Genomic DNA, 12,750 nt, shown 5'->3' on the forward strand with positions numbered 1-12,750 from the left:
TCGGGCACTTCAGAAACAAAAGCCCGCTTGTGCTCGAGCTGCAGCGCAACAAAACACCGGACGAGAACACCGGGCGTGCATGTGTGTGTGTGTGTGTGTGTGTGTGTGTGTGTGTGCGTTGTGTGTGTGTGTGTATGTGTGTGTGTGCGTTGTGTGTGTGTGTGTATGTGTGTGTGTGCGTTGTGTGTGTGTGTGTGTGTGTGTGTGTGTGTGTGCGTTGTGTGTGTGTGTGTATGTGTGTGTGTATGTGCATGTGTGTGCGTGTGTGTGCTTTGTGTGTGTGTGTGTGTATGTGTGTGCATTGTGTGATTGTGTGTGCGTGTGTTGTGTGCACGTGTATGTGTGAGTGACTTATAATCCTGCAGTACCTCAGTTATGCTCCAGGCAGCAGAATATATCGGTTCCCTCCGACATCTTCTGACACATTTCAAAACGCATCGGCCCGGCGCTACAGAGGCGTGCCCTCTGTTACGGCTGAGTGCTTTCCGCTCTCCGCGCCGGAGCAAGTGAGGCCATTTCTCTCTATCATTTCAAACATTCTGACTCGTGTTCTCTGCAGCTTCGACGGCTCCCCCGTGAAAACAGCACACATCAGCACACTACCTTTTCCACGTGCGTTAAACCGTACGCACCAGTCTCTCGAGGAGAAGAATTATCATTAAACGTATTCTTCGCCACTGAAATCCTTGCTTTTACATTACATTACATTACAGGCATTTAGCAGACGCTCTTATCCAGAGCGACTTACACAACTTTTACATAGCACTTTACATTGTACATATCCATTTATACAGCTGGATATATACTGAAGCAATGCAGGTTAAGTACCTTGCTCAAGGGTACAACGGCAGTGTCCTACCCGGGAATCGAACCTGCGACCTTTCGGTTACAAGTCTAGTTCCTTACCCACTGTGCTACACTCCGTCCTACTGTAATATGCTTCAGTTGACCTGTGCAGCACAAATGGGCGCTAGCGGCACATTGCATCTGATCCCCAGACTCCGGCAGTTCTGCTTGCGCTCCGCGAACAGGGGATAAGGGTCCGCCCACTTCCTGCCACCGCCCACCCCCGTAAAGGTGTCGGGGTGGCACGGGGAGATCATTCACACCCCTCGTTTGTCAGCATTGGCGCCGTGGGTCAGGGGGAGGTCGAGTCAGGACTCAGGTGCTACAGGATGGCCAGCAACCGGAACGGCGGCCATTTTGAGAACGAGACGAACGCAGCCGCCGCCGCACGGTCCATGGCAGCACTGCTGCGGAAAAGGGGTATGGCATCACGGTCTTTTTGACCAAAGGGACACTGAACCACATGCTCCACTGGGGCCCATGTGTCCCGCCCACCACCTGCCCCACCATACCGATGCTGAACTATTCGTTTCTGCATCCCCCCCGTTCTCCAGCACCTCAGCCTTTTAAAGAGGCTGCAGAATGACACTCCGGTTTTTTTTCCCCCTACTGGGCTAAATTGGGTTTTTTTCCTTCAGAACACGCTGTCAAGCTCATCGTTATTAAGCGCTACGCAGCGACCAGCTTGTACATGGTGCTCGGCAAATGTAAGAATTGGATTTGAGTAATACGTGTGGGTCCTTCTCCGGTGAAGAGGAACCCGCTGTCTCCTTGCGCAGGCATGTGTGAACAGGGCCGTGCTACAAGACAGGGAAAATGATGAATTTTAACAAAGTCCGGCGGTCGTGGGTAACTTCACTGTACGCTCCGATGGACACCGCAACACAAGAACCTTTCAGCCTCGAACCTGAGATCTTATGCTGACTGGTGCTGTTCCCGTGATCCAGATCGCGTTTCCTCTCCCAGAACCTGCCCGCTGCGATCGTGCCAAAGAGCAACACAAGCAGCGCAAGAGAGCCCAGGACAAAGGTTAACCATCGAGCCCAGCGAAGAGAAGACTGAGCGTCTGAGCTCTGCCCTGGATACCGCCTCACGTTACGCTGTGCACTCATTGGGCTAGATGCCCCTAAAGCAGCGGTGGTCAACCCTGCTCCTGGGGAGCCGCAGGGTCTGCTGGGTTTCATTGTCGCTCAGCCCTTCCTGGATGGGTTAATGCGGCTGACTCTCCTATCTGGTTTCCTGGGTCTGCACTGGATCCAGATTTTAAGGTGAAAACGGAAACCAGCAGACCCCCCCCCCCGGGTCTCCTGGACCATGGCTGAGGACCACTGACCTCACAACTTCACACAGTATCCATTTATGCAACCCAATATTGACTGAAGCAATTTAGATTAATCACATTTCACTGGGATACAATGGCAGAATCCCCACCAAGGGAGTCAAACCAAAAACCTTCAGTCTAGTTCCCTAATGACTGTGCGACTGTTGGGTTGAAAGCTAAGACTTAGAAGTACGTGAAAAGAAAATTATAAATAAAAACATACCTGGGTATTGAATCCTGGGAATATTGCACTACGCAATATGAAGAGGAATATATATATATGCAAAATAATGCAATTCCGTAACAGTTATCTCTAGATAACAGAGGCGAGCGATTTTAAGCAGATTGCAGATGCAGATGCAGGAGAGGGGCCACCTGAAGATGCGCGGCGTGGCCCCTGGGGGCCCGAACGCCTCCCGCTCGCAGCGCCCGTTCCGCGCCTCTCCAGATCCGCTTTAATCTGACAGCGGCTTAATTACACCTGACAGTCTGTCACGCGCCGACCGCAAGCGTCGATAAAACAGACGCTTCCTCTTTCTCATCCCCGTGCTGCCATTTCACAGAGTAAAGGCAGGCAGAGAGAGACAGAGGGAGGGAGAGAGAGACAGAGGGAGAGTGAGAGAGGGAGAGAGAGAGTGAGAGAGAGAGAGCGAGAGAGAGAGAGAGTGAGTGAGTGAGAGACAGCAAGAGTGAGAGAGAGAGAGAGAGAGAGGGAGTGAGTGAGAGAGAGCAAGAGTGAGAGAGAGAGAGAGTGAGTGAGAGAGAGAAAGAGAGCGAGAGAGAGAGAGAGAGAGAGAGAGAGAGAGAGAGAGTGAGTGAGAGAGAGATTTGAGATTTAAAAACCCTTTTATTGGGACATCGTTTAACCACAGAAATGACTGTACTTCAAAACAAAAATAATATACAAGCAACATAAAGAGAAAACCAAATAAACTAACCACAGGCAGAAAAGAGAGAAATAGCTAGAGAAAAGAGGGATAGAGCGAGAGAGAGACAAAGAGAGAGAGAGAGAGGGAGGTAGAAGAAGAATTGCTTGGATAAAGGTAATATAAAAACGAGCAATAACTGCAAGAGCTTGAGTCACGGCTGTCCTTGTTTTGCCACTACGGTTTTGGCTTTCCCCATGCCAAAATCCCTCTGCCAAAATCAATGACTTTCCCCCAGTTAAAGAATCCCCTACTGATCCAAAGATCACTCCAAAAAAAAAAAAAAAAAAAATCAATCCCTAACAATCTCACATGAGAGAGAGAGCCGGCGTGTGGACAGGGCCAATCGTGTCCTCGCAGGCCGCGAGAATAAAGGCAGTCCTCCATCGAAGCGGTGAAACGGCGCCCAGAGGGCGATACGTCGGCGCTCTTGTCGCGGGAGCGTTACCTCCCAGCGGGGCCGAGGGGAGAAAGGGGGGAAAGGGAGGCGTCGAGGCCGCGATCGAACGGCCGCCATTAGGGCTCGGGAGGGTCCCGCTAACGGACTAGCGACCGCGCAGCGACCGTACGGCGCGGTCCACGATCGGGGCCTCCTGCGCAGGAGAGGGACGGTGCACGCAGGCGGACTGAAGCCGAGTGCCGTTCGCGCGCCAGACGTGCTACGCGCGAACGCGCGGGGCGTGAGTTTTTTCGCGGTCCCGCCGTCCGCCGCAGCGCTCTCAGAATCTCTGTGCCGTAGATCGGCGGGAAAGAGCCGTAGCCGGTACGCCAAATGATTTTTTTTTTTGCCCCATTGGGCAGGACACGCCTCCATTTGCCTTTTTGAATAAATGTGAAGCTGCGTGCTCTCCAACACAAACTTCCCCATCCCATTCTGCTTTAAAAACGAGAGAGCTTTTACACCACCGGATTCGCCCGCCTGACCTCCCTCTATAAATCCGGCTCGATTCAGGAAAAGCTTGGGGCTCTGTGCCAGGCCCCCAGGCCCCGGGCCCCTCTCCCCTCTCCCCTCTCCCCTCTTGTCTCCTGGCCCCTGCTGACGGTCCCCTGCTCCACTGCGACGGTCCCCCTGACCTGAGGGGAGCAGTCATTGAGCTCAGTGACAGTTGGATGCACAAAAAGCTTCAAAGGGCTGTAATGGCTGGGGGGGGGGGTGCGGCACTGGTGAGGGGCGGGGCAGAGGGGGGATGGAGGGGTAAGGGCCGGGGTTTCTCCAGGCAGACAAAGGGGGCCGGAGAGAGGTGGACAGGCATGTGATTCAGCTGGGAGGCTGGAGAGGGGAGGGGAAGGGCGGGGGGGAGGGTGAGGGAGGGGGGTGGCGGTGGTGGTGGTGGGGGGGTTAGGGTTTGTGAAGAGGAGGCCCGCTGCGAGCGGACCTTCCAGCCGGTCTGTGGAATGTCACCCACCGCCTCCCGCACCTCCGCCCCCCCCTCTCCTCCTTCACCCCGAACAGCTCCAAACCCTGACAGGACTCTGACGGTCGTACGCCGACGCGACCTCCATATTAGCGTCGGCTGAACGCCCCTCGGCCACACGCTGCCTCGAAAAACAGCCGCGTTCAGAGATGAAAACGACGGCGCTCAACGTTCGTGCAAATCACACGGGACCAAAGCCAAACATTTTACTGGGCAAATAATGTTCTAAAGTAACTGTGTCATCACTCTCAAGAAATAATTTTATCTGTGGCACATAAAAAGCCACAACACTCATCAACGCTGTCTCTGTGCTCTCCTTTCATTGCAGACAGCTTCTTTTTTTAGTTCTATATTCAACTCTTGTCGTGGCAGACCAGCTTTAAAAACTGGGGTGGAAAATCACAAGCTCAATGAGTAATAATGAGTAAAAATAAGTGTGTTCTGAAGAGTGAACAGGACTAAGAAATGATCAGCTACAGAGTCGAGGTCCTAAAATTGCTTGTCGTAAACGGAGCAGGGAGCAGGTGGGATCGTTCGCCTCGTCTCCATTTTTACTGACTGCTGTAGGGTCATCATTTCTGCCTGCTCTCTTTTTTTTCTTCCTCCTCTGTTCTGTTCCTGAGCCGGACGGCGTTCCATCCCCCCTTCTCCAAACTCCAGCCCCGGTAAGCTCCCCGGTTCCATTTAACACACGGAAGAGAGCAGAGGGGTAAAAAAAAAAAAAATCAATTACAACTTAACAAAGCTTAGTTTCTCCCATTTAATTTGGGGCTAAAGCCTGTCCTTTTTGATTGATCGTAAAAAAGTCATTTTGTACAAGGGGACGGGGGACGAGGGACGGGGTGAGGGCTGGGGGTTGGGGGGGGGGGGGTAAGGGGGGGGGTTCCACGCCCGGAATAAAGGTCCCTGACAGTCGGTAAATCCCCGAGAGTCGGTGCCGTACCGAGCCCGTAATCCGCGGGAGTGATGAAACGCTTCCCGGGGCTTCCAGCCGCTAACAAGGAACCGCGAGGGAGAGAGAGGAGAGGGAGGGGCTAAGAGCGAAGCCGTAAACATTTACCAAAATAAGTGCTTCCCCCCGCACGGCCCCGGCGATTCACAGAGGCCGCGGGGAACCCCGGCGCTACATCAGCTCCCGACCGCGCGCTGACAAAAAAAATGGCCGACGAGCAAACAAGACGCGCGATTTATGGGCGCGCGGGGACCCCTTTATCCGAGGGGGGGGCTGAAAAGACGCTTCGCTAATCGCGCCGGGCTTTTTTTCACGGCGGGCCTGTCTGCCCGGCGAAAGTGTTTGAGGCGCTAATTACCTCAAAACGCAAACTGAGCATGTGCAAAAAACGCACTCCCTCCCCCCCAAAACGAGATACAAAAAGGATCTTTACGAGAGGATTTATAATTCACCTCACTTAACGGAGAAAAGGTTACCCCCGCCACACCACCCACCCAAAAATACTCCCCCCGCTGGTCGGACATGAGGAGCTGCTGCAGATGTCCAAATCGCTCTTTATGTTAAACCCTTCTGGTCAAAGGCAGGATATTAAACATCATCGTCGTTTCTTCCTCTTGGACGGTGATGCTCTTGTGCAGTGATGCACTTTGAACATACGTGTGATCAATGCTAACTACCGTAACAACCCGTGCGATTTCCATGTTAAATATTAAACATCGGGAATGCAGCAAACTCCAGAAGCAGCTGAACAGCATACGAAATGAATGAAGGTTTTTTCCCGAGTCAGAGCGGAGTGAGTGTGCAGCGAGCGTGGGTATGCATGCGCAGGTGCAATGCGCAGGAGCATCGCTGTCCCTCACCAGCATTGCAAACAGGGGGTGCAGCACTGTGTCGGATACCCCCAGTAACTCTTTCGACGTCCAAATGCATCAACTCCAACAGGCAGTCCTCTGAATGGACAGCCAGTTGGTAAACACAGAGAGGATTCGGCTTAGTTAAAGGGGGCAAAACATAACAAAAATGCAGATACCACTCTTCTGCTCTTCCCCTCCAAGCCTCTAGGGGCTCTGTCTTGGGGACGGGGGTAGTGAAAGACAAGAACATTGTTGATGGCCGCTCGATAACAACAGGTTTGTTATGGAGTATTACCGCATTCAGAGGCTGGAGGATGACAGTGAACCACCCCAGAGAAGAAGGGATGCATCACAAAGCGATTACTGGATGGGTTTTCCAGGGTATTTAAGATGGCTGCCATCTTATCCTCTTTCATATTCTTACAGTCTCTATAACATTTCTCTAAAGCTCATTAGTCTATTAGCATCACCCCCCACCCCCTTCCTAACTTCCTATCACTGGAGCACAGGGTATTAGTGGGGAGAGGAATGAAAGAGTGAGTTTTTTTTTGTTTACTCTCTCAGTCATACTGGTTGTATTGTGTTTTCATTAATTGCGTCTGAACTAATTGCGGAGTGAGAAGACCACAACCGATCTAAGAAATTTCTCTCCGGGCCTCCCACGCTGGAGCGTCACAAGGTGGGGTGGGGGGGGGGGGGGGGAACAAGACCGAGAAACACCGAAAGGGGACCTGCGGATTCTGACTGACTGCCTTTAAAAAGGAAATATGGATTTTGCTTCATGCGATAACAATACCCCGGGTGCCCTTTACGAGACCCTCGCAGCGCGTAACGATCTGCAGATCAAACCCGCGCCGAAGCGCCGCTTCTTTAGGCGCCGCTGAGGGACCATCGATCCCGACTCGAACCCGCGGCCAACTCGCCGCATTCAGGACACGGACTGGCACGGGAGAGAGACACAAGGGCGGGGTGGTGGTGGGCGGGATGGTGGTGAGGGGGAAGAGAGGCAAAAAAAACCCCCACATTTGAGCGAAAGAGAGGACGTAATTAGCGATGCAGGGCGAAGCAGAAGCGGGACCCCGTGCGAGATTCCCGGACGCTTAGGGGGCCGCACGCAAGTTTACTGTTTTTCCTTCCCTTTGAGTTATTCCTGCCCGGAGGGCCAGGGTCCCGCTGCCTCCGATAACAAATTAAAGAGCAGTCAGGGACGGAGGCCCGATCCGTGCTTTCATCGAGAGTCGGGGAAAACTGAGCGCCCTTACAGGGGTTGCCCTGCTACACGCGAGGCAATCACAGAGTGTCACTGGTGAGAGATGCATCACTCGCCATTTAGTGCTAGCTCTCCTGTAGTACACCATGTGGCTTGAAGTGAAGAAACAATCCAAGGAGAAGTCCCCATGTGCTCCGCATAGATATGGGTGGAACCGTGCTGATGTGACAACACAGTAAAGCATTGTAAATGGAAAAGGGGAAAAGGAGAAATAACCATCCCCTCCCAATAAGAAAAAAAACTAAATTCAACATTATTCCCTCAAAAATATATTCCTTTGGATGGCACACGGTCTCTGTCTAATAGTTGTGATTTATGATGGATTTGCTTAGAGACAGCACATATAATGGCTTTTCCCGCTCTTTCTGCAGACTTAGCCGCGTAGCTGCACTTGTTTATTAGCCATCTGTATTCCGCGCCGGAGTCTTCCGCAGCTCCGTAAGTCACCCTGAGTAAGGGCGACTGCCAAATAAAGATGACAGGGGCGCCATAAAAAAGGAAGGGTTGCCAAAGACGCCGTCACAGAAGCCGCCGCTACAGACGATCTCGCCAGTCTGCCATCGGCGGGACGCGCAGAGAACCTTAATGCGGGGGGGACGTCCTCCTCGCCAAAACGATCCGCGATAAATTTCTCTCTCGTTAGCGTCCGTCCACGCGCGATCGTTCATCGTTTAAATGTCGATGGAATCGAGCGGCGATCCGATTCGCCCCCGGGTCCGGGCTGGCGTGCAATGGCGCATCGCAACGACACGCGAGTCGGTGTAATTACTGCCGTTTTCAAAATATTACCGTCGTCGTGACCGACTGTGAGCGAACGTGCCGCAGTACATTGTAATACGTCATGCCAATGAAGCATTCTCAAATTGAGCTGAATGGGCGGAATGGGTGAAATTAGCAGTTGGAATCTGTTGGCATGACTCTATCGCACCAACTCCACCAAGCCTGGAAGGAAGCAAACGAATGCTATTCACGCCTCGGGCCCGACGAGGATCCACAGCTCGGCGGAAGTCGGCGTTAAAGATCGTCGCCGGACGTAGAAAGCGAACGGCACTCATGGAACGTAGCTGCAGCCCGACCTTTCGGGGAGGGGAAAGCCTCCCCGGGGGAGACGGTAAAAGGTTTCCCGTGTCCGGCGGCGACCGCCGCATGCGATCGACCGCTTTTCGTCCCCCCCGCGGGACCGTACCGCGGGAGGCCCTCTCCGTGCCACGCCGCCGCCGCCGCCGCCAATCTCCGGGAGTCAGCGCAACAGCGCGGCGGAGGCCTGTCCGCACGCGGAGCGCGAATCCCGTGCCTCTGCCCCCCCTCTCTCAGCGCTCCGCTCCAGCTTGCGGGAGACTGCCGAAGTGTTCCGCGGCGAGATCCGCCAAGATCACAGGGGAGGCGATCTGACCCTGTCGTGTGCGCGCGTGATGGAGTGAACGTGTTCCAGGTTCATATGAATTCATTTACGGTAAAAAGGTGACAGGATATTCGAGAACTAAGAAAGGATATTATTAAAAAAGGATATCGTTATATCCGTGGAGATCATGGTGTAGAGAGGCACAAATCGATGATGAGCACACAGCCCGCGATTCGCTCGACGCTGGTTTAGCACTGAAGCCAGGGAAGTCTGCATTTGTGTTGACCTTCACATTGTAAACCTATTCCCACTGTAAATCTATTCCTGCTGTAAACTTATTCCCACTGTGAACCTATTCTCACCGTAAACTTATTCCCACTGTAAACCTATTCCTGTTGTAAACTTATTCCCACTGTAAACCTATTCCTACTGTAAACTTATTCCCACTGTAAACTTATTCCCACTGTAAACCTATTCCTACTGTAAACTTATTCCCACTGTAAACCTATTCCTGTTGTAAACTTATTCCCACTGTAAACCTATTCCCACTGTAAACTTATTCCCACTGTAAACCTATTCCTGTGTAAGCTTATTCCCACTGTGAACCTATTCTCACCGTAAACTTATTCCCACTGTAAACCTATTCCTGTTGTAAACTTATTCCCACTGTAAACCTATTCCCACTGTAAACTTATTCCCACTGTAAACCTATTCCTGTTGTAAACTTATTCCCACTGTAAACCTATTCCCACTGTAAACTTATTCCCACTGTAAACCTATTCCTGTTGTAAACTTATTCCCACTGTAAACCTATTCCCACTGTAAACTTATTCCCACTGTAAACCTATTCCCACCGTAAACTTATTCCCACTGTAAACCTATTCCTGCTGTAAACTTATTCCCACTGTAAACCTATTCCTGCTGTAAACTTATTCCCACTGTAAACCTATTCCTGCTGTAAACTTATTCCCACTGTAAACCTATTCCCACTGTAAATTCATTCCCATTGTAATACTATTCCCACTGTAAACCTATTCCCACTGTAAACATATTCCCACTGTAAATTCATTCCCATTGTAATACTATTCCCACTGTAAACCTATTCCCACTGTAAACATATTCCCACTGTAAACCTTTTCCTACTGTAAACTTCCCACTGTAAACTTATTCCCAGGGGACGTTGGGGGGGCGGTTGGGTTTATTTTGGCTGCGTATGCTCATCCAAAAACACTCTTTTTTTACGAGGGTGGGTAACAGTTTGATTGAACAGGGACCCAGGACTCTGTATGACCGCCTGCATCGCACAGGTGCAGCCAGGGCTTCCCTTGACCTGAATGAGGTTGTCCCTGAGTCACGTCTGGGGAGGGAACACACATTACAGGCTGTTTCGTACCCGTCCTCAGGTTTAAACGTGAGATTCCATGACATTCTCTCGTTTTCTTTTTGGTGAGCTCAAGGAAATTAAAGATTGAAATCAGAGAGTTGGCAAAACACGCCAGAAGTAAAAGTGTGAGTTGGCATATTCTCTTGTAACCATCACCACAATACTCCCCCAGCCCCTGTCTTCCATTTAATCCTTGTTTGTCACCAAGAAGAGGGAGGAGAGAATACACCACTCCCCAGGAGCTAAGCGAACAACAACAGTGAACAACAACATGTTCCAACAGCAGGGGACCACGGGGCTCCTGGCTCTACCAATTTTACAAAGGATTTCTGTCACACCCTACTTTAAAATTGAGAATTTTAGTAACTAACATAACGGTATAGTTCATAGTGAGGTTGGCTTACTTCTGTGTGTACAGAGCTACAGTGTGGAGAAGTAAGGCAGAATCCAGCACGGAATTCTCTCCTGCTGTTTTTCTCCCTTACCTTTGTCTAAAACTGCCCGAATAAATCATCAGGCTGACAGACATGCTGACAGCGAGATGGGAACTTAGATAGAGAGATTTATGGATACAGAGAGCAAGAAAAAAAAGAGAGGAAGGGAGAGTGAGAGAGAGAAATTGAGAGAGGGAGAGGAAGAGAGAGAGAGAGAGAGAGAGAGAGAGAGAGAGAGAGAGAGACTTGTTGCCTGGACCCGATGAGATTAATGTTAAAACCGGTGTCATCCTGAGAGAATGCGCTACATAATGATTCTCACGTCAGAAGCACGGTCTTACAGCATTTCAAACAGGAGCAATGCGTGCAAAATGAAGTGGAGAAATATGCGTCCGGTGCTGACGACCGGCCGGGGGGGGTCCGGCGGCAACAATCCGTGCTTATTGCAGCCTTAGCAAAAGCAGCGTGAGCGAGCCCAGCATGAAGGAAATGACAGCAGTCAGCATTACTCCCATACATCATAGCTGAGGCCCCGGTGTCAGCGTGCAACATTAAAGAGCAGGGGGGGGTAGTCCCACCGGCTAATTAAATGTGAGCCTCTGCTCCAGCCCCCACATCCCTCACTCCGAACATTCGTTTCACCCCAACGCAATTTACAAAATCCTCTAATGCATTTATTGTCCACTGCGCAGCCCAACCAGACTCATTGTATACCCTTAGTCCAGTGAAGTCCAGTGGCAAGTCATTGAACTCTAATAGGCAGGGGTCGAAGGTCAGAGGTGAGAGGTCGAGGGCTTTCCAGAAAGGTCTCCTCAGGGTGGAGAGGAGGATGCTAATGGCGGTACATAAGATAATAGGACGTGTGTAGACACAAGTACAGAGGTGACTCGAAGTCTCATTCTTTTCATCCAAACCTGGGCCTATTGCTCAACTTTGTCGTATCTATTCCAATATACTTTACTTTGTAAATCTCCTAGGATGAAGAGTACCCGATGAATGATATGCAGAGGTGGAGAGTCAAGGGGGTCAGAAAGTCCGGCCATGAGTTTCTTCCTTCCATGAACTCACCTAGCTGATTTCACTAATTACTTCTACTTCCTGGCTAAAAAAATGCGCTAATTAGCAAATCCATGTGATTGGAACAAAATACAGGATATGAACTCAACGTTCTGGACCTGGATTTTCCATCTCTGACGACAACAACTAGACCATGGATACGCAAATCTGGACCTCAAATCCAAATCCGGTCCTGGTTTTCTTTTCCCCCAGGTAATTAATTAGTGCTACTGATTGGCCAGACTGTATTCACACCTGACTCCCAGGTAAAGGGAGGGTGGAAAACCAGTTCTTGGACCTCGATGGCTATGATTTGAGTAACAGGAACCTAAACAATATTATGATTAACTTACCGATACCTACCAGCATGCTACCAAATAAGGTATCAATATAACAATTTATGTAACGACAGTTTTTCCACAATATGAAAATAAAGCCTCCAAAGACAAAGACATCAGCGAGGGGAAGGGGAAGTCATTCTGGGGCCTACTTACTGGCAGCCTGCACCCGGGCCTTGCGGCTCACCACCAGGCCGAAGGAGTTCTGGGCCACGCACTCGTAGTCCCCCTCGTCCGAGGAGCCGTCGGGCTTGGTCTGCTGGAAGCGGCCGATCAGCAGCGAGCCGTTGGCGAACGTGGCGTGGTTGCGGCCCTCCGACAGGAGGAGGCCGTTCCGCCTCCACTGCGTGGTGATGGGCGGGACGCCGTTCACCTGGCAGTGCAGCATGAGGGGCTGCTCCTGCACGGCGATGATGTCACTGGGCTCCAGGGTGAAGGACAGCTCGGCCCCAGAGGTCACACCTGCAGACACATTCACACCAGAACGCTATTGGTCACTGTGTCCGTCATAAGAGATGGATGGCAAACAGCCAGGCATACACAGTAAACCATCCAGTATTAAACTCTAACCAGTACACAAGTCCAATTGAGACCATACGTACATTTTAAGAG

At 51.2% G+C, this 12,750-nt stretch overlaps 1 protein-coding gene across 1 annotated transcript in view; it reads right to left on the reverse strand.

The window, feature by feature from the left end:
- Window positions 1-12,750, reverse strand: part of igdcc3 (immunoglobulin superfamily, DCC subclass, member 3) — a 76,210-nt gene that overhangs the window by 55,038 nt on the left and 8,422 nt on the right. The window contains exon 2 of the mRNA XM_035419468.1: window positions 12,295-12,600. Within this exon, the coding sequence (XP_035275359.1) occupies window positions 12,295-12,600 (306 nt within the window). The remainder of the gene's footprint in view (window positions 1-12,294; window positions 12,601-12,750) is intronic.

This window comes from Anguilla anguilla, chromosome 5 (assembly GCF_013347855.1).
Source record: "Anguilla anguilla isolate fAngAng1 chromosome 5, fAngAng1.pri, whole genome shotgun sequence".
Classification (NCBI taxonomy): Eukaryota; Metazoa; Chordata; class Actinopteri; order Anguilliformes; family Anguillidae; genus Anguilla; species Anguilla anguilla.